The 26,022-nt window shown below is 44.1% G+C and overlaps 1 protein-coding gene across 1 annotated transcript in view; it reads left to right on the plus strand.

The window, feature by feature from the left end:
• The first annotated feature begins 1,116 nt into the window (after positions 1–1,116).
• Positions 1,117–26,022, plus strand: part of SLC38A1 (solute carrier family 38 member 1) — a 36,271-nt gene continuing 11,365 nt past the window's right edge. Inside the window, exons 1-10 of the mRNA XM_065743445.1 lie at positions 1,117–1,252; positions 8,882–9,060; positions 14,547–14,622; positions 15,121–15,236; positions 20,301–20,374; positions 21,721–21,813; positions 22,110–22,191; positions 23,003–23,085; positions 23,611–23,669; positions 23,792–23,917. Of these exons, the coding sequence (XP_065599517.1) occupies positions 8,942–9,060; positions 14,547–14,622; positions 15,121–15,236; positions 20,301–20,374; positions 21,721–21,813; positions 22,110–22,191; positions 23,003–23,085; positions 23,611–23,669; positions 23,792–23,917 (828 nt within the window). The 5' untranslated portion in view covers positions 1,117–1,252; positions 8,882–8,941. The remainder of the gene's footprint in view (positions 1,253–8,881; positions 9,061–14,546; positions 14,623–15,120; positions 15,237–20,300; positions 20,375–21,720; positions 21,814–22,109; positions 22,192–23,002; positions 23,086–23,610; positions 23,670–23,791; positions 23,918–26,022) is intronic.

The following is a 26,022-nucleotide window of genomic DNA, read 5'->3' on the forward strand; positions in this document are numbered from 1 at the left end:
GAAGTTTTGATGGGGCCACACACGTGAGTGCTGGGAGAGGTTCCTGCACATGAGGAGGTGTTGGTGGAGCCCTTGGCTCAGTGACCTTGGGCAGCTCCTGCTCACTGGTTGACAGAAGGGTGCTCAGCTCCCGTCCTTGTTGGGTGCAAGGCAGTGAATTAATTCACTGCTAATGCAGCGTGCTTCACATCCAAAGATCTTCCCTAGTGAAAACAAAAGCGCACTGCAATCATCATAAAGGAAATCAAACCTGTGCACGTAACAATTTGAATACCACGGCTTCATGCACACCATCTGCCTTTGGGCCTGACAATTAGGACACCCTGGAAGGCATCCTAAGTTCCCAAGGCGTGCTCTCGGCATCCTTCTCCCCTCCACCCCGGGACATCCTGTGTAGGCCATGTGCTGCAGAGCGGAACCAGGCCCTGTGGTCTCTCTCATCAGCCACAAAGACATCTTGCTCCGGGCTTCATCTTAGAAGTTGTTGGATTTTTTTCCACTCTGGAAAGCTCCAACAGTACTTTGTTGAGATAATTCTGGAAGTGAGAAGTTAAAGTAAATCATCTGTGCAGTAAATCCTCCCCTTATGTCTGAAAAACATGGCTTTCCCTCGTTGAGAATGCTTTCACCTCCGGCATCAACTGCTGCATTTCCACTCTATACATTTTGCATAACGAAACAGGAAATCGGTAAGGACGATGCCAGATCCTCCGTGGCCATTTCGGGGAACAGCTCCTCAAAAAATCCGCCCTCCTTGCTGGAAGGGGCGAGCCCCAAAGTTAAAAGAAAGCAAAAAAAAAAAAAAAAAAGAAAAAGAAAAGAAACCCCAAACGATTTTTGTTACAAAAAAAAACCCAACCAACAAGAGTCAGTAAACGTGGTGGCTGCGGCGGAGCGGTGTGTGCGCGTCCTGCGGGGTGGGGTTGCGGGGCCGGGGTGCGGCGCGGGGTCTCCGCGGTCCCGGCACCTGGCGGCGCGGCCCCGGTCCAGCGCGGCGGCGCGCCCTGCGCGCTCCTGCCGCCCGTCCACCTCCACATGCACACACCCGCGGCGGGAGGAGCGGCATCTCCCTCGCCGTCCTCCTCTCCAGTTTGATTTCCCCCGGCCTGATTTTTTTTTATTTTATTTTCGTTGTTCTGTTTTTAATCGTATTCTCCTCGGTACGATTCTCCTCCGGACTGCTTCCAGCCGCCTGCCGCCGGGAGAGGCTGCACCGCGCGCCGGGGGGGGGGTCCCCGCTGCTCCTCGCAAGGTAGGCGGCATCTGATGCAATCCCAGGGACGGGGACGCGGCGCCCCGCGCTGCCTTTGTCTCGGCGCCGGCGCCCGCCGCGCTTTGTCCCCGACCGTGCCCGGCTTCCAGCCCTACGAAGGCGCGGGGCCGGCGGCGGGGAGCCCGGCGGCGTGGGGCTGGGGCGGCCTGGGGGAGCCGGGAACGGGGGGGTGGGGCGGCCATGCGGCATCCGCCCCCGGGGCTGTGGGGCCGGCGGGATGCTGAGCCGCGGCGAGAGGAAAAGCGAAATATTAAAGGGGGTTCGGAGGGAAAGGGGGGAATTAAGCGTAGTAGTGAAAAAAAAAATTAAAAAATGATAATTTTCGAGGGGTAGGAGCCTCAGAACGTGATCGCTGCGAACGCTGCCGTGCTCCGTGTGCCGCAGCCCCCGTCGGAGCTCCGGAGCGGCCCGGCCCCGCAGCCGCGGCCGTGGGGAACTCGTGCGGCATTCGGAAAATGCGGGCTGGGCCCGGGCCGCGTGCGGGCGTGTGTACATATGTGTGTGTGTGCGTGTGTATTACACATGTGAGCGTGCAGCAGGCGGTCTGCTCGATTTTAACGAGCCAGAGGCGAGGACAAAAGTGGGGCTTGTGCGAGTGCATGTGTGTACATCTGCTCGCATGGGCGCAGGTAGAACCCCGCTGCTATGGGGTTGCGCCCCATTATTTCCCCGAGTTTGCCCTGCAACCTGTGGCTATCGTTTATTCACCCTCCTGAAAGAGGAGCTGAGCAGCGTGCAAACCTGTGCTTTGTTTAGGTGACGGTGGAAGGGGTGAAATAAAAGCCCCGTGGCTTTGTGCCCACCGCAGGTCCCTGTGTGTGTGGGGCCGTTGCTGCCAGCTGTGCTCAGTGCTGCTTTGCCCTTGGGTTTAATGCTGCACAACGTGGGCAGCCATTGCTGTACAAGCACGAGAAAAAGCTCATTTAGGTTGATCGAATTCTGGAGGAAATAAGTGTATATATTCTGGGTCCAGAAGTAAAGGGAAGAAAGAGAGAGCGTTGCTCCATCCAACTTCATTCCCCACCAAATCACAAGCTCAGCTTAAAACGCCTCCGAAAGGAAGTTCTGTCTGTTGCTGAAGGATATACATAACGTCAATAACTGCGTTCCCACATGGCACTGAAGTCAGCTGATAGCAACCTGTCCAAAATCCGGGCATCACCACACTCCCACTGAGCAGAGCCTGCTGCCGTGGCGTGGTGGAAATTCACTGACTCCAGTGGGATCAGCTTCGCTGCCGCACTGTGTGACTCCTGTGTGACTTTGCCTTGAGGAGGCTCTCGTGGCTGAGGAGGCAGAGCAGAGAGCACGCTGCCCCAGGCGTGCTGCTGCAGCAGCAGCATCCCCTGCCTGTCTCTGAGGCTGCCTGTCCCCCACCTGACCCCCGGCCATGGGATGTCACACAGCTTGCTGGAGACCATGGTGGGCCCATGTCCTTGTGGCCATATCCTGCCTTTCACAGGGGTTTAACACCTAGAAGGGAGGATGGGAGCTCTCTGCTGGTGGTGAGCTCCCTCCCCCATGTCTCAGTGCTGCTTTTCTGTCTCACGTGGGGACGCTGGTTTTTACAGGGGGCAGAGAGGTGACACAGAAGTAGCATACTTCTCCCCCCTGCACCCTGTCTGTTCCTGCTGGCTTATCCTCAGTTTTCTCCATTTCTATTGAAGCAAACTTAACACCCAGCAGAATAATTACTCCTGCTTTAGAAGTTCATATGATGAAGGTAAATGAGATGTTGTGGGGGAATTTAAATGTTTCAAGCCTGAATGAAGTTTCCTTTCTGGCATGTAATTATTACTGTAACCTTAATCCAACCCAAGAAGTCTGAGCAGCTAGTCATGGGAAAAACAGCAGCCTGTTCATGTTGGAAGTGCTTTTTACAGCTCTTTTCCAGTTAACTCATAATATTTGTGTAAGGTTATCAGCTAAATATCACTCCCAGTCTCCTACAGTAAAGGAAACTGAAGCAAAGAAATTACACGTAAACTGGGGGGAAAAGAAGAAGCGAGTTGCATATAAACCTACGCAGAGGTGTCTTTCTGTAGTACACAGTTTACTTCAAATTGGAATATGAAAGCTGCTATTTAGCCCTGTGGACTTCTTTTTCTCATTGCTTGCTGTGGCCTATCCTGCAGCACTCACAGTACAGCCCCTGTGCAGCACAAGAGTTCGTTCATTTGTGGTGGTGCGTCCTGGGACCTCTTCAGCAAAACCCAGCCTGTTAAGAGGATTTCACAGAGAAATATAATTAGGAAAAAATGTGACTATATTCCTCTGCCAAATGCCTTCCCTAAATTGACTGGGAAGGGCTCAGAACAGAAATGTACTTAAAACCATTTTCCTTTATGGCTCATCTTTAAGTGTTTTGCCTAAAGTAATGAATCACTGGGTGAATCAGACGAGTGTTTTATGATTTCTGATTTGCCTGCCTTTGATCGACTGAGGAGCCTGTCGGGACTTAATCTGGGACTGTCCCCCCTCCTTCATGCAGTGTGGAAGGGCAGTGAGATGGGGAACACTTTCCTGCTGCAACACAAGGTCACAGTGCTGAGGAAGACTGAATGCATGTGCACATCACTTCTTCCCCGTCACATCCTTTTCCCATCTTCCTCATCAAGTCCTCTCTGGCTTGTTGGTTGCTCCCCCCATCTTACCCTATAACCATTTCTTGCATTGGGTCTGTGTGAGAGAGGAGACTGTATGTGAAGGGTGGTGGCTTGCAGCTGCTGAGCCAACAGCCACAGCTGCTGGAAGGGCTGATGTGGCCGCATTGCTTACTCCTGGCAGTGCTGCCACAGGTGGCATGGGCACACTGGCACTTTGGTGGCACTCATTGGTCCCCACAAGCAGGGATCGATCAGGATGAGCCTGCTTCCTTCCTCCAGCTCCCTGGGCTGCAGAGGGGCAGTGCCGGATAGCTGGAGGCAGTGACATTTTCAGCTCCACAGATGTTTGCTCACTGGATGTGAGTCAGTCTTTAATTTATTTCCAGGCTCTTTGTTATCTCGGTGACGCTCCTCTCATCTCTCAATTTTGTCCTTCCTGTAGGTTAGGAGTAAAATGGGAACTTGATGTTCCAGATGTCAGGTGTCTCTAGCAGAAAGGCTTCCTGGTTTTTCAACGTGATACTGTCTAAAACCTATTATTGCTTTCTGTCATCTAAGTGAATAGTCCACAAGCAGTGTTTCAGGCTGGGCATTTCATTATCTATACTCATGGAGTCTTAACTGGTAATGTTGCAGTTCTTTGAAAGAACTTTCAAAAGTGCTAGCAAAGATGTATCATATCTCAGGCTTTGCAAGAACAAAACAGCATGTGCAAAACTCAGATGCTGCATTCTGATTCCTCCTAACCCACCAAGAGGGAGATTTCTTAACAAAACTCCTTCTCAGGAGAAAGTTGAGTCATATTTCTTTTAAGTAAATTGTCTTGAATTCCATAGTTAGAATTGCTTAGTGTGTCTTGGATATTTGCCATTCCAAAGACTGCAGGAAATGCACTGTGTATGGAGCACGTTGTGAGTGTGCAAGTTGACATGAGGAAAAGCACACCCCAAGATGGGCATAATGGTGTCCATCCCCACTCCACACCCTGTCACATACCGGATCAGCTTTTAGGCAGCCTCACATTTTAAGATGGCACTTCTTGAATTATGTCATTCACAGGGTATGAAAAATATACCTTGAGTTATGCCATCACCGTTACCATCAGGAGTGATGTTACTCTTAGAAATGCTGTTTCTGACGTGTTTCTAGAAGTGCTTTTCTTGTATTATGCCTCTTCCAGGTACTGCCTAGAAAAGATTCATGCTTGAGCCAGAAGAAATAAAGTTAGATTGTCTGTATTAACATATGTTTTCAAATACAAACTTTTTGAGCCCATTACTGCCAGTGTGGAACTTTTGACAGTCCAGAAGAGAGGAGTTGCAGAGCGCTTTTTATTTTTCTTTTGATGTTTCAGAAGGCAACAGAGAAAAAAGAGTCCAGCTCTTGGAATGTGTTTTAATGGCTTGTGAAGGTCTCCATATCCTTGAGAAAAATAAGCTCGTTTTATCTTCTTGTGTCATCTTACAGTCCTCCTTCTGAAGTCTGTGACCAGTTGTAATCTTTCCCATATTCTACAAGGAGCATGCAGGGAATAAATTATCCACTGTGGGATATGCAAGACATGTCATGGGATGTCTAAAGAGAAAGCCAAGCTCCTAGGCCAGTGCAGGGCTTTTTCTACTACACCGGAGGCCTGGATCAACTACCAAACACAGATGTTTGAGGTTCCTTTAGAAGTGTCTTTAGCCCTTTCCTGGTTTTCTCTTGAGGCAATTCATGCTTCAAGAACTATTTGCCCATGTGAGTGGGGAAGTTTGAAGTAAGGGCAAAATTCTATTTTTTTTTCCTTCCTGATTTAGTCTGTGTGTGTCTAAAGAGATGTTTGACTGCAGGGATCTGGAGCTTCTCTGTTTATAAGGTTTAAAGATGGGCTGAGTAGCAAAGTGCAGTGGAATTGCTACAGTTGCATGTCAGATTATTTCTAATTCACATTAAAAGGCAATAAATAATCAAGTTCAGTCTAGGAATTTTTGCCAACATAGCATTTTTATCTGAATTTACCTTATCATGTTGCTTGAACAAAAAGGTTTTAAGTAAATACAAATATCTTCCAGCTCAGAATCAACATACAATAACTACCCTGAGGTGAAGCATTTATTCTTTTCCTTCCCACATCAATGGCACCTACACCAGAGAAACCTCTGGCTTCCTTTCCCCGTACTTTTGCAGAGCCTGCATGCAGCGTGAAGGATGTAAAGCTGGGAACTCTACGCCTAGGTACTGTGGGTGTTGTTGAGAACCTGTGTGCCATTTGTCACTTCCATAACCTGCAACATCAATGGACAATTTGGGGGTGAACTGCATGTGACCACCTGTATCCAGGCCTTTGGGGAGTGGCTAGCTCTGTGGAAGGGCTTGTGCTGTGTGTATCTTAAAGAAAGCTATCTTTGCAAAATCTTTGAACTTCATTTGGATTTATTTTTTTTTCTGGGCATCACACATATAGCCCTTTCTCATCACTGAATGCTTTTGTCACTATTGTCAGCCCAGCTTTACAGATGAAGGTGCTAAGGACAAGGTAGTTATCCTTTGCCAAAGCCTTGGAATGAGTTCCTGCTGTGACAGTCAAAGTTTCAGGCCTCAGCCCCACATTTCTCTCTTTGCTGCCCTCATGTTTTGGCACTGAGATCAGGTTTTCTCATACTTGGAAGTGCAATGTATTATTTCACTCCACAGTGTTTTTAGTTTCAGGGTTCTGTTTTGCTTTAGTAAACCACTTAACCTAACAAGAACCCGGTACAGTCTCCAAGATGCTGTCATGCTGTTGCAGGAGCCACTCATCTGTCTGAAATCTGGAATCTGCTGAAGTTGTTGCTGGTGGGTCAGCTGGCGTCAGTTGCACCAGCATCTTCATTCAACCTTTTTTTTGGTAGAGTCTGAGCTTTAGTTAAAACAAACAAACAAAGAACTCACCGCTTTTGCACTGCAAAGATTCCTTGCAGATAAATCAGCCAGACACTCTCCTGTAGGTCCGGCTCTCAGCGTAGCAGCTGTGTGGCAGCATGAAGGGGAAGCGGGAGCTGCACGCTGGTGAGACATGAAGCCCACTCTTGAGCATGCTGTTTACCTCACAAAAGGGTGAATTTCAGCCCCTATTTTTGCACACACTCAGCATAGAATTTATTAAGCAGAAGCAGTGTGATTGGGAAAATCCTCCTGGGGGACAGAGATGCAAAAGAGCCCCCAAAGGGAAAGTTGCACTGTTTGAATTTTAGATGAGCCTCTGCATGGCTTTAAAATGCCAGATAGAGATCTTGGTACACATTGGCACTTCTATTAAGGTGCACATGTTTATTTTAGGAACTCATGGTCACAAGAAGCCTCAGGATTCAGCATGCTCACTCCTTGCTACCTCACAGCTGCTGCCTCCTGTGGCTTTATCCTTTTATAAAAAGATCACGCTTCCCTTCCAAAATAAGTAGACTACTTTATGCCCCTGGGAAGACTGCTCCAGAATGTCACCATCAGAGCCATCCCTTGTTCACTGGTTTGCAGCCGTTTGTCTGCAGCTGGCATCCATTTTGCGTCACACCACCACCCTTGTAAAACCTTGCCTGTGCTCTGCATCTCCTGTGCAGGAGAGCTGAGGAGGGCCTGGTCAGGGTCCCTGCACATAGTACTCCCCCAGCAGCCCTGTGCCCTTCCTGTGCCTCCACAGCTGGCCGTGAGCTGCTCCCATAGCCCGGGTGGGCCCCACTCCACCACCAGCACGCAGCCTGTGCCTCTGCCACAGCCAGGACACATGAGGAAGTTTTTTGAAGATTGAAGATGAAAGTACTTTTCTCAGAAACTTAAAGGGAAAAAGGCTTCCTTGCAAAGCTCCCCTCTGCGTGGGGGCATGCAGTGTAAATCAGGACTATTGAGCCCTGTGAACTTATTTGGAGCAGGCCGGTGTCACAGCCTGGGGACACCGCTGCTTCTCTGGCTGTGTTAGAGTAGCTTGGTGTCTTTGAGGCGGCTCTGCTAATTTGAGGAAATATCCCCAAATAAATGTGGTGTGTGGGCATTCACCAGGTACCCCAAGAGGAATTGCAGATCATTGCTTGGTGATGCAGCAGAACGTTCGTTCACAAAATGGGAACGAAATGACTGTGCTATGGAAGTTGATTTCTGAATAATGTTCTGGTGCCTCTTCATCACCTGGGCACTGTTGTTCAGCTGGGGAGTGGTCAGGCTCCAGAAAAGGTTGGCCTTCAGCTGATTTGCATTTCTAACAAGGAAACATGCCATAGCAGCCCTATCCAAATGGCTTTTGGTGCCTTTCTTGGCATCTAACAGCGGAGAGGCCTCCTGGTCGATAAGTAATAACTACTTGACACAAGATGTCTGTTATTCATTTCTCACATGAGATGTGTTCTTAGGGATTTATTTTTGTCTGGTTTTGTCCTTGCTTAGAATAAGTGCAGCCGTACACAGAGCGGCCTCTGTACCTCTTCTTTACAAAAAAAAAAACCTAAGATACTCAAATGCCTTGAGTACAGACATCAGTAGAACAGAGTGCCGCGAAAACTCTGCCTCACTGTTCCTCCACTTAGCAGCAGCATGGACTTGAGGTATTTTATATTTTTAAGTAAAGAGCAACATGGAGAATGTACTGAAGATGAACACTGAATAACTAAACAGGACTTAGGCAAGCAAATAATTTTTATTCCTTAACTTGTAAGTCATTAAGTCTCTTCTGAATCAAGGATGGTAGGTTTGCTCCCTAGTTTCAAACTACAGGCACCATCTCCTGCAGTCAGTTGTGGGACTGGGTAAATCTGTAAGGCTGGTGGAGTTGATCTCATTAAGGAGTATGAAACGTCTCTATTGGTCTGTATGACTTCTGTGTTAAAACCTGAAGTGTTTCTAACAGTATCAGATAGGGTGGTGAGGATGGTCCCTTATGTCCAAGTGTCACCGTGTTCTTCTGGTGACATTACCTACCATTGGTGTGTATATCTTGGGCTTTTTTCTTGTTTTACCTAGGTTGCTGATACTGTGGCTGCCATTTTCCCTCCAGATTACAACCAAACACTAACATTTCAAGAAACACTTGGATACGTACAGTTCCACACCCAGGATGCAGTTCAAAGCTGGATTAGAACTGACTGAGTTACAGAATATGACTATCCCTGAAGATGATAACATCAGCAACGATTCAAATGATTTCACAGAGGTGGAAAATGGCCAGATAAATAGGTGAGTATTTTTCCATTGACACTGCCTGTGCTAAGAAACACACTGTTTAAAAACAGCATTCTAATTTTCAGTATAAGTTTTGAATTATTCATTACCAAGTCATGCTCCATTTGAAGACGTAATTTGAATTTCATATGTGACATCTGTTGGGCATAGGCTGCAACAGCAGATAAAGAAAAGAGAGCCACAATTTATTCATCGTTTCAAATCTTTCAAATTAGTCTAATAAAATGCACGAAGATATAATGTAGCAAAAAAGCCCAACATTCTGAAACATCTACTTGCATACAGCAAAGAAGCAATAATAATAAATACAGTTAGATCAATAGAATAATTGGGAACAAATTGCTTTGTTGACCTTTTGATGACAGCTGAAACCTGCCTGGCCACGTCCACATCCCCAGGCTGGTGGGGATTTGCAGCTGGCACTGCTCAGACTTGGGGAGGATGACGAGAGGCAGCAGCCACTTCACCCCAGGGCACAGAGGGTGAGGAGCTGCTCAGAGACCTGCACCTAACTTGTATCCAGATAGGGAATGCAGCTTTTTGTCAGCTTTAGTAAAAACTGGCCAATTACTTTTCCTGTAGTATAGTAGCTTACAGAAGAGACTAATGCTGCATGGTGGTGTGTCTTCCAGGCCTCGCTGCCAGGCACCATCATCCCACAGGTGCTAAACTCCACTGTGTGCAGCATGGGTCTATTGCCATGCACCAGCTGGGTTTTGCAAGCTGCAAAGCAAGAAGCTGCTTTTTGACCAAACTTCCTGTCAAAGCTCTGCACCCCAGGGGCAGGGGCTGGTGCTACAGCCAGCTCAGCTGGGAAAGGTGTGGGTGGCCACCAGCTGCTCCTGCTGCAGTGTGACCATAGTGTGTCTGTACCAGTGGAGATTAGGGCTGATCAGTAATTTTCTGATGCAACCACTTTGAAGGATGCCAGGGCAAAATGCAAACCACTTCTGGTTTGTTTGTTTGTTTGTTGTTTTCTTTTTTGTTGTTGCTGTTTTGTTTAGCTTTTTTTTTTTTTTTTAATATGACTTTGTCAAAACAAAACTCAAAACCGTTCCTGTATGAACCTGCTGGCTTTGCTGCTGGCTTCTTTGGAGCTCAGGAGCTGACAGTGGTAGAGGTGTTTCCTGGGGCCTGCTGAGGATTTATGTCTTCAACAGGAGGAGAGGTGGCTGTGCCTCCTGAGCTCATCTGGTAATTGTCAGGGGAAAAGCCCTGTTAGCCCATCATCTTTCAGTGAGCACTTACAGAGGCTGAGCAGGGAACATGCTGCGTGTGTGTAACCTGCAGTGCTCACTGCGTGTTTTGTGGAGCTGTGGTGTGAGCATGGTGGCATCTGAGCAGGACTGTGTTGAAATAAAAACTGGGTGAGGAAAGTGTCAGAACTGAGACCGAATTCCTGAGTCCTGCTCTGGCTCTTCAAGCACGTGAATGTATTCCATCGTTTTCCACTCCCTGAAGGAAATCCCATAGCTATGTGAGAAAACACCCAGTCTGTGGAATATGAGGATAAGGGGTGTATGGACATTCATATTTTGTGCCGTCTGACACATGGTGTAAAGCCTTGTGAAATGCCCAAGTACACCAAAATCAGTGGAACTTTTTTTTGTTGATTTCACTTGTGCTTTAGATTAGATCTGTAATTTTCAACTGACTTATTTTTGTAGTTGTTTCAGCTTGTTTGATTCCACACACTGTACTTTGTTTTTAACCTTTTTCGTTTTTTAACCAGTGAATAATTTTTCAAGCAGAATGTAGAGCAGCATTTTTAAGGGTCTTTTGGGGACAATGCAGCAGTAAGAAGCTGATTCCAGGTCTGATTTAAACCCCAAATAATTCCTGATCTTAGGAAAGAATTCTCTAGTTCCCTTTAGATTTCTGGCATTTTCTGGGCCTGAATGTGCGTTTGTATATGCAGGAATGGGATATTATCTGGGAGGAGCCCTATTGGGAGGTGTTTTTTCTTTATGTGCAAATGTTAAATATTTTCTGAAGTAGTTACAAAGGAATTTACATCAAATTTAGATATGGATTTGCCATCTTTAAATGATTTATCTTGGTTACACCTCTTTACCATCGCTGAACATGACATAAATCAGTGCTTAGATGACCTACCCTATGATAGCAGGACAGATCTGCTAAGCTGTTGAGCAGGCTTGGATCTGTACCTGTGGTGACACTGTCAGGAAGCTGCTGGCTGGATGCTTGTCCTAGTCTGCAGCTACAGGTAAGTTATGATCACTCCTTGTTTGTTTGACAAGGCTGCTGGTAGCTATACCCAGATCTTGTTAAAGTTTCATAGTGTAAGCCAGAGCGAGCTTTCTTCTGCATTTCTTGTTCCTGCTTGCCCTGCAAATCTTTGCCATCGCTGAAGCTGCAGCTCCGTTTAAGAAATCGCCTGAGGATAGAGTTCTGTCATCTTGGCAGAATGAGCTTTCCCTAACAAATGTTTAAGGCATTGTCAAATATCTGTTTAAGTTAATTATGTTTAAACGTATCTGAGATGGCTAAATGGTTTTAACTCTGCTTAGCCAAAATGGTTAGCTCCAGGATATCACCTTTATCAAACATTCCTCATTTAAGTCCTTTAATAAATTAAATTTGGAGACTGTGGTTAAGTACGGTCCTTTTAAAACCACTTTATCAATAAGATTGAGTTTCTGCTTTTCACTAAATCAAGGCAGAAAAATAATTGGATTACAGAATTCTTTCCAAGCCAACCGCGAGGCTTCATGCATCACAAGGGTAAGCAGGTCATCTTTTGACCAGGATATTTTATAAATCCATCTGAAAAGTTTTGCATAAACTGTTCATGCTTGACTGTGATGTGGGAAGCACACCAGGAAAGCAGAAACATAAAGGAACACGTTATGACTGTCAGTGATGAGTCGAGCATTCAAAATAAAGACAACAAACAGCCCAAATGGATTTCATGCTTGTCAGGGGCCACAAGGATCTGGAGACATGGGCTGCCTCACTGTGCATTTTTGCAGGACCTGTCTCTGGCTCCAGTCCTTCTGTGGGCTGGGAGGACCCTCATAAAACAGTTGTATTGCTTCATTCAAATCCATTTTATAAAGGTCAACAATATACTGTTGTATTAAAAAAATCCTGAAATTAGATTAAAGAAAAAAAAAAAAGAAGTGAAATGTGTATTGAAAATAAGCATATATTGGGAAAACTTCTTTCACTTGAATCCATTTGACTACCTTCTCCCTCCTTTCCTTTCTCCTCCTTTCCTTTCTCCTCCTTTCCTTTCTCCTCCTTTCCTTTCTCCTCCTTTCCTTTCTCCTCCTTTCCTTTCTCCTCCTTTCCTTTCTCCTCCTTTCCTTTCTCCTCCTTTCCTTTCTCCTTCCCTTTCCCTTTCCTTGAGTTCAGCAGTGAATTCCATTTGTGACAAGCATGGTGTGTCTCACAGTGCATCCATACCACCTACTGAGCATGGTCCCAAGGCAACCTTCCTGCCTGGGCCTGCCAGTTCCATTGCCTGTACCAGCACATGTAGCCACAGACAGGCAGGTGGCCATCCCACAGCCCTGGCTGGTGGCCCTGTGCAAGCTGGGCAATGCTATGCCTCTCACAAAAGGTCACAGTGGCTGCGTTTCTGTTTCTGATTTTGCAACAATTTTTCAATTTTTTCTGATTGCATAGAGCAGACACAGAGGAAAGTGTGCAGTGCAACATGGTAAATGTGGAGTGGATAAGGAACACACCTTGTCATAGGAGATGAGAGGATTTTAACGTGTCTAACTCCAAAGAAAGTACTTTGGAATATCTCTTGGATGTTGTCTTTGTCATGTACTAGCTCTTTAACAACAATTTTCATTGATCTTTAATGCCAGGTGGTGGTAATGACAGTATCTACAGATTTGTTATTTTTGTGATGATTATTGAGCAGACTGAACGTGAGGGGCTGAGCAGGAGCAGGGGGAGTGAACCAGCTAACTTCTCCCTCAGTGACAAAATCTGAAATGGCACATTATCTCCATGGTTGACAGAAGAAGTCAAAGCCCACAGATGTTCCCAGCAACGCTCAAAACACAAAAGAGACAAAACTTCTCTCTGCACTCCTGCCTGTACAAATTGCCTGCAGGGTGTTTCAAGAGGGAGCTGGAATGTCTTTGTCAGACTGCTCATGCTCAGCTGCCTGCGCTCAGCTTTGAACAGACATGGAAAAAAAAAACCCACCATATACTCTGAATCTACAGAAGATCGGGTTGAGATTTTGTTCCATCAGAGTGAAGTGCCTTCCTGATGAGATTCAGAAGGTTAATTTTGGATCAGTTCACCTTAGCAGTGATTGTCTTTAACCCCTCAAAGCACTGAGGGAGGATCAGCCATATATATTCCAACTGCTTTAGGGCTTTAGAGCCTGGCTCGGTATCTGTTTTGCAGCAAATTAGTTTCTGAAGTTAACCGTTTAAAAATAAAGGAGAAGCCTATGGTTGGTTTATATTTATACAGGGCAAATTGAAGCAGATTGATTGGTAGGAATCAAAGTTACCACAAAGCCAGCAATAATTGCACGGTCTGAGACGGACTGGTGAGTCCTTGGCCAGGAGATGTTCCCAGCTGTGGGAAAGGACCATTAGGGCTGGTCTTTGTGTTCAGCTCACTGCTTGCTTTAAGAAGAGCCACCTTAATCTGCCTACAGCAAAAAGGAAGCTTGGTGACAGCCACTGGGTAGGTAGGTGTGTGTTACAAACGATGGCTGCAGTAAGCAGTGCCAGAGAACCATCTGTAAATTAGCAGAGATGCCAGGGACTTAATTGTGCATAAACCTTTGGAAGATGAATAGCTGAAAGAATGCTTCATACAAAGTAAAATTGTTTGCTGAAGAGCAGACCAGGGAGAAACTAACAGCTTACCCTAATCAGAAGTGTCGTAAATCCCTGGGATACTGACACAAAGGCAAGAGGCAAATCTTGCTCTGGTGACTGTGTGTATTAGGGATAGAGAGCAAGTAAAGCTGTAGAGGAGGAAAGTCATTCAGCTCATGTTCCCTTGCACAGAGATGTTTGATTTTGCAGTATGGTGAAGTTGGTACTGACTTTTGAAAGGCTTTTTGGTGACCATACAGCAGCCCCAACATGAGGCACACCCACAGAGCACGCAGCCTGATTCAGGATGGCCTTGGCAGCACTGCTGCCTGCAGCACCTCATCTTCCTCTTGACTCCAACCACATCAATCCCACAGCAGCAGAGGGCTTGTACTCAGCAACTTGTCAGTGCCCTTTAGATCTTCTAAAATACCACTCCCTATGCACATATTCTGATCTATTGATACCTTTACTGACACCCAGTCTGTGCTGGCATCAGGAAGGCATAATTGGTCTCCTTTAACAGCTATGAGCTTGACCTTTTCATGTGTACAGCATGTATACATTGTGTATTTTGTAATCACATGCCCCTCATGGAATTAGCTTGTTTGCATTTTCTAATGGCTCTTTGCTGTAAATAAATCCTCTGACTTCTTTCAGCAAGTTTATTTCGGACCGAGAAAGCAGGAGAAGTCTCACAAACAGCCACTTGGAAAAGAAGAAATGTGATGAATACGTAAGTATTTTTGTAGGTTTTCAGAATGAACTGTCCATCACGTGTGGTGACCCCTTAGACATGGTCCTCAAAAGTGCTGAGTGCAGGCATTTGTAACTTAAATCCAGAAAACACAAAAAGCATTTTTGGCTCAGGCAAGGGAAGTCCTCTGGCCCATGCTGGGCAGGGGGCATGGCTGTTCCTCATGGCCTTATAATGCATCACTCTCAGAGCTAAGATGTCCCATAGGCGTGACAAGAGATTGATTATAAAGTTCATCCTGTAAGTATGAGTTGTATATTGCCCATGCTGCTGATGTGAGTTTACAAAATCTTTACGACAGAAATCAGAATATGTGTGAAAAAGAGTGGCAGCCTTTTTTCACTTTCAAACCTCACAGTGTTCCCACAGCAATAACTGCTTCTATCTGATTGTCACATAGCCTGCAGGTTGGAGTGTAGTATCATTCCTGTGCTCTGATCCAAATTCCTGCTGACACACAAATTTTTGTTTCTCCAGATTCCAGGTACAACTTCTTTGGGAATGTCCGTCTTCAACCTCAGCAACGCCATCATGGGCAGTGGCATTTTAGGCCTCGCATTCGCATTGGCCAACACAGGAATCCTCCTTTTTTTGTAAGTGTGAATGTGTTGAGGAGCTGATCTCTGCACTGTGAGTGAGCAGAGTGATTTCTGGTCCATTGGAAATGTGATGTTATTTTTCAACCTGTTATAAGTAGCTTGGATTTCAGGGTACTGCTGGATGGGTCAGCTGTTTCACTCTCTAAAAATGGATTCAAATACTCATCTGCAGCTTTCAAGCCTAAAAACATTAGCTACATTTTTCAGACATTTATTTTTTTCAGACAAAATGGTGGAAAAAAAACCATTTAATTGACTACTGACCTGAGCCTAGCCAGGAACTTTTCCTATGGTTTATGAATTGCACATACATTGAAAATAGCAAATTTATTCAGTAGTAATACTTGCAGTGTGACAGTACTTCTTACTTGTGTCACAGAATCTCTACAGCTTACAGCAAGGCGTGATGCAATATCTAATTTCGTAGGCAAGAAAAAGGAATATTTATATTTTTTTAAATGTTGGATATAATATTTTCATCTCACTCCTACAGTTTCTTCAGTTTCTTATGTGAGAGTCCTTAAAAGCCAACATAAATATAGCCAAGATTTGAGTATAAAAAAAAGCTGAGGTACTTTACAAAAAAAAAAAAAGTGGCATTTCATAAAACAGAATTTTATAGTTTAAAAATGAAACAGTGCCAATGAATGAATAAGACACAGAATACTGTGTTATTTTGGTTTGCAGCATGAGGCATTTCATTGTGAAAAGTGATTGTTAAGAAATCACTAAGGAATTGTGTGCAGATTCCAGTAATAAATGTTCATTGAGGGAAGAAACACAATAATTTACAGTATTTGAGCACTGCTCAACATGGTTATTAAGTTTACAGATCACTCTACAGAGGTGTCATTTCTTAAATGTCAGAACCGAAAAATCTAGAACTTAACATTTCTTAGTTTTGTTGGAAAAATTATAATGTGAGCTCTGCACACAGCAGAATGAATGGCCAAAGTGGTATGTACAGCCATCTGCTCGAGGATTTCGTGCCAGTGTAGCTGCAGCCATGCTGCTAGAGTAGTTTGCAGTGGTTGGGTAAAATCTGGGAATAATCCGAGGAATTAATCCACTTACATTAAGAATGTACAAAGCCTCATTATTGTGTTGCAACTAAGCTAGGCAATAAAGTAGCAGGACTCAAATTTAGATTTTTCTTACGCAGAGGGACTGAGTTTACTTCAGTTTTGCTGATTTTAAACAACATGTGATACTAAGCTCTCTGTGATTCTCCTCCATGTTCTGATAAGCACACCTCTGAGAGTGGAGACAGAGGTTTGCAAGAACTCTTGTAACCAAAGAAAGCTCAGCCTAGTTGTGTCTTCTGAGCTAATAGTGTCAGCACAAGAGCAGTACTATCTAAATCTACTTCTTAAGAGGGCACCATATGCATCTTCAATTTCACCCCCAAGTGATTTATATTTCTGTAAGTACATTCTCCTCTCTCTCTCTCAGTGAACAGGTGTGGGTTTGTTTTTTTTTCTGTGGGAGTTTAAGTGAAATGCATTTGCTCTTGAGGATGTAGAAAGGCAGTTTCTTTCAAGATCAGGCCAGTGGTATAAACAGTGGAGAAACTTCTAACAACCTGTGGGGAGACTGAGTTCATCTTGGTTCGAGTAATGAGTGTTCAGATGTGAGCCACCTAACTGCACAAAATCTGCCAAAGCCAAATGTTTGGTAGTTTTGTACAGCAGATAACAGCACTACTCTCTTAAGAGTTGGATTGTGTTTAGGAGTGGATAATTGTTGTTGATAGTTTTATGATATGTGTAGGCTTGGAGATGGATCAGCCTGCTGAGATGAAAGATAAGGAAGCTAGCAGAACCTAGCTGACCAGTCTAGCGGAGATTTTGCTTTTGAAGCTTGGAGACAGATCATTCAAATGTGCTATCTGTAGTTATGCCTGAAAATTGAAATGCTTGATATATATGTATGGTAAAAATACAATGGTCTCATAGTTAAAGCTAGACCATTACTTTTACAGTTTTGATCATATTCTCATTCAGTGTGTTTTTTCAACAAACATATATTTCTGCTTGCTATTCCAAGTATATCTTAGAGCTGTTTCTTCTTTACAAGTGATAAAGGATAAAATCTTGGCAAAAAATCATTTGCTTTTTGCACACGAGAAAGCACTTACATTCATTGCTCTTGAACAGCGGAATTCTAGAAAGTTTCCAGGTTTGCCTTGCCCAGGTTGTCTGCCTGCCAGTACTGGCCCATGCCATCTCCGAACAGTAGAAAGCAGAGGAGGAAAAATTACAGCTGCATTTTCAGGGCTAGTAAAACAGACAAAACTGGTTTCCACTCTCACAACCTTTGTGCTTCTGCAGTGTGAAGAAGGTCAGTTCAGATCCTATATTCTTGTAGAAAAGAAATGTGGAGATAAGTGCTCTCACATGCCATTTGCAAAACTGATTGATGCAGTGAAGTGTCATGCTTTCTGGGCAAAACAGCTGAGAAAGTCAAACTTTATCCTGATATTGTTAACAATGGCAACTTAGATCAGAGAAGAACATCCTTTCTTGTATGAAAAAGGGAGGAAAAAAACTTTGTACTGCAGAAATATGGCACAGAAAGTTGGGGAGCTTCATTTGGGCCCAGCCAGCTGGGAATGGCAGGAGCACCCACAGGTAGCTCACCCTCCATGTGGTTTCATCCTTGTCCCAGTAGCAGAGTGACAGATCACGTTGCAGACATACAGGCCATCAAGCACAAGGTGCCTTCAGCCTGGCTTTAGCCTGGCTCTGCAAAGGAGCTGATAAGCTATTCTAAGACACACGGCTTGTTGGATGAGGTGTGGTTTGAAGTGACAACTGGAGCTTCACACTGCTCCCTACAGGCACCTCTGCTCACGTTGGCTGGAGGCAGTCACTGGGCTGTGGCCACACAGTGCCATGACCCTGCTCTTCATACTCCATCGCATCTGATCCCTGATGGGTTCAGAGAGTGAAGAGGGGACTGCATGATCCTCATTGTTCTAACCATGCATCCACAGGGGTCTGGGGACAGTACCCGTTTTCAGCTGCTTTGGTAATGCAGCTGTTGGCAGACAGCAGTGGTGTCATAGGAACAGTCTGTTCTTCATAGCCCTGTATCAGTCTCCTGCCCTAAGCTGTTTATTCTGGATTTGTTGGAAGGAGGTGACTTTTTCATGTGCTGGTTGCTTGCATAGCTGCCAGCACTACTTTAAAATTAGGCAAAATAATAAGCATTGAGACGGCAGTGTGAGCTTCCCCGCTTCTGTTTTGAATTTGCACAGGATGAGTGGTATGGACATTCTCATTCCCTTCCAAGGGGTGTTTCTGGCATGAGCGTCCTGACACAAACAAGTTCTCCATGCAGTGTTAATGAAAATGACAAGCTTCTCTGTATTAGTCCTACGGGGATCTAAGGACAACAGATCAGATAAATACCTGGCTGCTCAAGAGTGTTATTTTTACCACTGCAAAGGCTCCATGAGCTCAGTGCCTGAAAAACAGGAGCTTTTAATATTAAAATAGCCTTGATGCTGGCCCATGCAGCCAGAGCCACTTGGGACTGGGAGTGTTAGCCCGGCCATGGCAGCTGTGAGCACCATGTCTCCACATGGACAGGGGAAGCAGGGCAGCAGGAGAGCTTAGCACATCTTTAAAAATGGAGCAGCCAGTGCAGTCTCCTTTCCCTTAACCTCCCCAAGGAGAAATACCCTCTGGCCTGTACAAAAAGTGGTGTGTTATTGTGAACAGTCATTCTCTCCTGGCAAAAGAGCAGTTCTTCCTACCATCTCAGCATTTCTCCCCCCCTCCTCTGGCTCCAAGAAACCAGTGGGTCATTATTTGACACAAAGGCATTTATAGTCCAAAATAAGAAAAAAGGGGAGGGAGGAGGCTTGTTCTGTTCTATGTGTGCCAATGAAAGAGATGTGTTACTGTCTATCTGTGGCACTAAGTAGACAGTTTTCTTTTACATTTTAGGCTTGTTTTCTTTGGTGTCCCAAGGGTAGCTGTCATAACAAAAAGAGGAATCGCCAGCAGATTGTCTGAATGCTCTTCACACACATCATGAAAACATCACCAGGCCTTAATGTGTCAGTGTCGGAGGGGAAGACACACGTAATGTTTGGCTAAAAGATGTAGAGCAATGAACTAAAGTGTTTGTATGTATTTACCCCCCAGCACTGACTAATTATCATTTGTGCCAGCAAGTTCTCTACACAAACAGTTTGATCATTACTTCCTGCAATTCTTTTACATGCGAAGTCAAAATCCAGGGAGGAAATACCTGTCCCTCCCTGGATGAAGCACAAGCCTTTGGTTTCTGCTTTTACACCCAAGAAAAGGCAGTCCAGGCCATGAAGGTGAAGGGTCAGGCACAGGCTCAGCTGTCTTAATGCCCAACACCTAAAGCCCAGAGTACTCAACTCTCAGGATTTCTCATTGTGAGCATAGGGTCAGAATTGAAGCTTGAGACCACCTTCTTCATTGAGTGAGTTGAGTTCATGTCCAGGTTCCATTTGCACATCGGGAGCTGGCCAGAGCTAGACAGCTCTGTGCAGTGTTAGCCTTCCTCCTCTCCCCACTCCTGGGGCAGTGGGAGGTTACCTTTGGTAGCACGTTGCATGTGTCTTGGGGGAAGATGCTTACACTTGGCGTGGAAGTCCTTAAATAGAGGACTTCCCTCTGAAATTTTTGCTTTGCTTCCAGAAAAAAAAATTAAAAAAAGCTTTACACTGTGCGGTGAGGAACATATGTGGCTCATCCCTGCTCTGATTAAATCCTAATTCTTACATGTTGAGACATCACCATTCCTTCAGCTTGGGAGGGTATAACTAAATAGTAGGACATAGTTCTACTAAGTTTTACTTGGTTGAATTCCTCTGCATACAAGGCTTCATACCTCCTCTGTAGTCTATTAGAACTGCAAAAAGCATGTAAATCACTTTTGTTTATAAAGCTTTTTGCATTCTCAGAGGATTATAAAAAATATTTTGGCATCAATGGGAGTATGACCAAACACGTAAAATATTGCGATGTTAGAGCTCTGTTCTTACAGTAAGCTTTATCTTTCATTCTTTTGTAGGCTGCTTTTGGTTTCTGTGACATTGCTGTCTATTTATTCAATTCATCTCCTGTTGGTGTGTTCAAAGGAATCAGGTAATCTAGGATTTTATTGTACCATTTCAATGGAATTGTAAAGAAGAAGAGGTGAAAAGTGCTCAGAATAAAGCCAAATGCTTTGTAAAACACAGTAGAAAGTCCTACCAGATTTTGGGTCAGGAGCCCAGAATTAAAAATAATTTGTGTCACGCCAAAGGAGACCATCACTATAAAGAGATGCAGTTGCAAAATGTATTTCTAAACACAGAAATTAGGAATTATCTACAGGGTTAAATGACTGTGTGTGTGTTCTTAATCCAAGAGAGTCTTTCCTTGAGTAACAATCACTAAAGCCAGATTTTTAAAATTATCTGTACATAAGAGCACGGATATATTTAGTATGTAATTTGGATGCAGATGAGTTACTATTACGGTGTGTACAATGGCAGCAACTGCCTATTACATTAGGTGTGTAGGCCTGATTGTGAACTCTTTTGCCCCGTTAGTTCCCAGAATCTAAGCCCTGTTTTCTGTGCTGCTGGATCACAGACACAACACTACATTTAAGGTCAATCTTGTTGTTTATATGAGCTTCAAAGAAGAAATGTCAGCCATAAGGAAATGTAGAGAAAAACAAACAATGAGCTCCATTTTTAAAACAATCTGTTCAGTGTAACATCTGCAGTATTTCTCTTTCTGTTCTTATGAGTCTCAACAGCTTCACCGTGTCCAGTCTTATTTTTTTCTCAGCCTGAATCACAGCCAAGAAGAAAAAAAACCAAAAAACATTTAACAGAAGTGCAATCCAATTAATAGTGGAGTTTCACAAGCTTGACAGATATTTAAAATTAATTTTTGTTACAATTTACACTGTTCTTTGCTTTTACCAAAAACATACCACATTCTAGAATTCACAAGAAACGGTCATTAAAGACTGTAAATCATCCTGTACAACAGTGGCTGCCTTCATTTTGGTCATTTAGTCAAACCAAGCAAAATTACAGAATTAGAGTCTAGTGTCTGTTGTGGCCAGGCTGCCATTGCCAGCTTGTGGTCTCTGTTGTACTGAATTTGGTCAAGAGAAGGCTTTCAACCTCTCTCTCACTGAGACTGCAAACCTAGTAGGTCAGGATGTGGATACCAGGAGCTAAAATGCCCCCCAAAGGTATAGATGGACTCATTAAAGGAATGCCTTGGTCTCATAAGTGATTGGTAGCCAAAGATAGCATTTACAGATAGCAAGAAAACACTCCTCCCTAAGTTTCAGCCCTAGCAATTACAAGAGAGCTCTCTGTTCAGTTGTAACAGGAAGGTATGGTTGCAGAAAGGGAATCACAAGTGTTATGTTTCAGTAACTTATGCCATTGTATTCTTTACCTTTCTCTTCTGTTCTTTTAACTCAGGCTGCATGGTATATGAAAAGCTTGGTGAGCAGGTCTTCGGTACCCCAGGGAAAATGATTGTCTTTGGATCTACATCTCTTCAGAATATTGGAGGTAAGGAGATGAGGAATATTAAAAAACACAACCCCACAAACACCTTAATAAATTTATGCCTATTAACTAGGCAGGTTCCCTATTCTAGTAATGTCATAGGATTTTCATGCTTGATCTCAATAATGTTTTCCATGTGGCCTTTTTAAAATATTTTATTACTGAATGATCAGTAGTTTATAGTCAGTTACACGTCTAGATCTTCTAGCTTTACAGGCCAAGACTGGAAAAACTTCAGCATGTGCTTATTCCGCAAAACATCTCATCTGTTTCTTAAAGTGACTTTCTTCTTCCTCCAGCGATGCTGAGCTATCTCTTCATAGTCAAAAATGAGCTGCCTTCTGCCATAAAGTTTCTAATAGGAGAAGATGAACATTTTTCGTAAGTTAAATTCATTTGGATGATTTTAGAATTCAGTGTTGCATAAGGAAGCTTAAGTTAATGTTTATAAAACCTCTTAAGTATTCTCTAGGCTTGACTCCAGCAGGTCTTAAATATTTCTGTGAGTTAATAACAAGCAAGAAAACTTTGGGAAGGAGAGGAGGATGGATAGAAAATGAAAGGTGAACTCATCAGCAATTGCTCTTCACACAACAGATTTTAGTGCAGAATTATGACTCATATTTTACAAGTGTTGGTAACACTTGAAGGTATTGGGAACAATGCAAGTTTAAGATATTATATACTTCCTTGCATTAACATCTCACAGGACTTTTTTTTTTTTTTTGCCCCTGAAGCACTGTTGATAGTATTAAAATTTTCTATACTAATATATGACAATAGAAGAATATTATTCATAGTTTTCTTCCAGGTGTCACTTCTTGACATTTTCCAGCTTCTTTAGTAGAGGGATGGTATTCTTCTATAATAGTCAATACCCTTTACGCTGGGTTACCTAATGTAGTGTAGAAAACCAGAAGAAAATAGAAATCCCATTCCTCATGCTTCCATACTAAATTGGCCAGAACAGTGGAAATGCACACTGGTGCTGCATCTTATTCAGAGCAATGTTAGGTTTTAAGAGCTGGATGCTGAGTGATTCTGGTACTCTTTTGCAAAGTTCAGTCATGGTCCCCATCTCTCCTTGCATTGTGTAAGGATACAAAAGATGATTCTGTAACTGAAAGGACAACTGAGTGTAAGGAATGCCAGAAAGGGTTTGTTCATGGTACTTTTTAAATGTTTTACACAGGGTATGGTATGTGGATGGGCGGATTCTTGTTGTTGCAGTGACGTTTGGTATCATCCTGCCTTTATGTCTCCTTAAGAACTTAGGTAAGTTGCAAATGCCATTGAATGAATAAAATACAGGAGCCCAGTCCTTTTCAAATGTTTTTGAGTCCACAGGGGTGCTAGTAGGTACACTATGTATTTTTTAAACCCATATAACAAATTTTGGCACTGAATTCCTTTTGGGATCTTTCCTTTGAGAAATTAACCTGTAGTAAGCTCACATTTCTGCATCACAGGGAACCTGGGTCACATTCTGATTGCAGTTTCACATCTTCCAGTTTATTTCAATTACCACAGAAGTGAAATTAGTTAAATTGTCATAGCAGTGACCTTCAGGAAGGAAAGCATAAGTCACACTGTTTGGATCAAAGCTCTGCTCTGTCTGAAATCTCAGGGGCTTGCAACGTGGAAGGCACCAAATGAAGATGCTTTTGTCCCACCCAGAAGCCTATAAAACATATTAAATGCGTAATGCATTAAAATTCCTGCTTTGAGTAGAAAATTAAAAAGCAGGATGCATTTAATAAAAATATACTTTGTATAACCTTTCTTTTTAATTTCTTTCAGGATACCTTGGCTATACTAGTGGATTTTCATTAAGTTGTATGGTATTTTTTCTGATAGTGGTAAGTTCAGCTTGCTTTCTTTGTTGGATTAATCACTTGATAGGATATTCAGAATTTCTGGATTTAATTTTAATTTTAATTTGCTTTCAATTATTATTTTTAACACTTAGCTCTTGTTCCAGGTTATTTACAAGAAGTTTCAAATTACCTGTTATGAATCGGAGCTAAATATAACATCGCCTATCCTATCAAATAGCTCAGCACATGAGCATATGTGTAAGCCAAAGTATTTTACCTTAAATTCCAAGGTATGTTTCTTTATATTATACTTATTTTGATTCACATAATGTATGCACCTATACTTCACATCCTTAATCAGCTCAGCACCTCTAGGGCTTGCCCTCCGTGCTTCCACACGTATTCTGATGGTGAGTGCATGACAGGTGTCCTTGCCCAGTGTTTTGGAAGAACCATGATGCCTGTAGCTCCTTGCAGCCTTCCTCTGCTGCTCTGTTCCTCAGGAAACTGAGACAGAGTAAGCTGCCTTGGTAGCAGGCATGCTAAGACTTGAGCTGCCACTGGATAACAAATGCTTACTTTATGAGAGTTTTCCTTTCTGCTGCTTCTTACTTTCCATGCTGCAATTGAGTGCTTAGGCTGTGGTTCAGCAGACACTGTAAGCCATGCCTGCATCCAAAAGCTGAAAGTAATCCATCTGTCCTGCACACAAACCACCTTTCTGTGACAGGGATACCACCTCTTTGTGACAGGGAATGTGTTTCTATAGCTGTATGATGAACAAGATGAGGAAAAAGGATACAGTTGAAAGCAAAAATTGGATGGCCTTTCAGCTGGACACTTTCCTTGATCACTGGACAGCTGCACAAAATGTTGTGCCAAGAGAGTGCAAAAGAGCAATTGGCTGTAGCTGTCAGAGCAAGGGGATTTCTTCTTACAGCTCTGCTGGTTTGCAGTGCTTCTTGAATGGCACCTTATCCAGTAGGGCATGCTCCTCAGGCTGTCACTTCTGCGTTCGTAGAGATCACATATGCATAGTACGTGCATAAAAAATTATTATTTTTTTTATAATTTATCCTACCAGCTTCAGTGCAAGAAGCCAGCCTGAGTTAACATGAGCACTTTCATTCAGCTGGGGGCAGCTATCAGCCCAGACCCAACGTGACTGACTTGCCAAGATGCAGTTAACTGGGTGTGCAGTAGCAACACAGCTGTAGGTACAGTTCAGGCAGTGGCAAAGTGCAATCTTGTTCTCCCGAAGTAAGGGCTAGTGTTTACTTCAGAGCTGATGGATGCCCATCAGAAGGAACGGTCAATCTGAATTAGGCACACTGGACCTGAGCTGTAGAGATTTGCTCTCAAGGCAAACAGTTTGCTAATCACTTTAGCAACTTTGGTACATGAAAGGAGATCCATTTTGAGGCTGGCAGGACCTCTAGGTCCATCTGCTCCAGCTGGGACACCCAGAGCAGAGTGCCCAGGATCATGTCCAAATGGATTCTGTGTATCTCCGGGGAGAAGATTCCACGGTAGTACCCTGGAAGTGAGGCAGGGAAGGCAGCACAGGCCAGGGTGTAGAAGGGCCCCCACTAGACAGCAGCCAGTGTGTTTTCTGAATCCTACCTCACTGGGCAGCCCCAGAATGGCTTCTGTGGTGATAGGTGTCCTGTGGCCAACATAGGAAAACCTCGTAGCACCAGGGGGAGTTGCTTGTAGAGATCAACTCCTTTTATCCTAACAGGAGGACATTTTTCATGTGATCTCAGCTCATACTAGTTTCTTGGGGAGAATGGAATTGCCTGAGCTCTGAGATCATTTATAAAGCTTGGCCAGATGCTGACCACTGAAACCTGCTCAGATTTTTGGTTGAGCTGTGGGTGGGGTTCGCTTCAGAGGCCCTCTGCACTTCATGGTGACATAACGGTCTCTCTCTTCCCCCAAGGAAAAGCATGCTCCCTCCACAGTCCTCCTAACCCTTAGTTAGCCTGGGAAATGAAGGGGCTCTGTCTGGTACCTTGAAATATCCATTTATTTTGTAAGATCTGGGTTCCTCTTTAATTCTTACAGTCTGGATATGGGTTTCTTCTCCAGAACTTTAGCCTTAGCACAATGGGAGTTCACTCCTCTCTATTCTGAGGTAGGGTAGTGAAGCTGTGGTCCACTGTACGTCGCTGTTACACATGGTGGCATGCTCCTGGCAGTGACAGTAGCTGGGCAGGGAGACCCCTGCCAGGGCACAGTGCCTCAGCCACATGGCATCCACTGCTGTGTGCTGAGGACAAAGTCAGGACTGGGCTTGGATGGCCAGTGTCAAGATGTTGGCCTCCTCTTGGAAGAGTATTTGTATCCATATTTTGCTAAATATGTGCCAGCTGACAGGTCTCCTGCCTTCTCT

The sequence above is a fragment of the Cyrtonyx montezumae genome, unplaced genomic scaffold, assembly GCF_038088225.1.
Source record: "Cyrtonyx montezumae isolate F1298 unplaced genomic scaffold, pur_monq_1.0 scaffold_3, whole genome shotgun sequence".
NCBI lineage: Eukaryota > Metazoa > Chordata > Aves > Galliformes > Odontophoridae > Cyrtonyx > Cyrtonyx montezumae.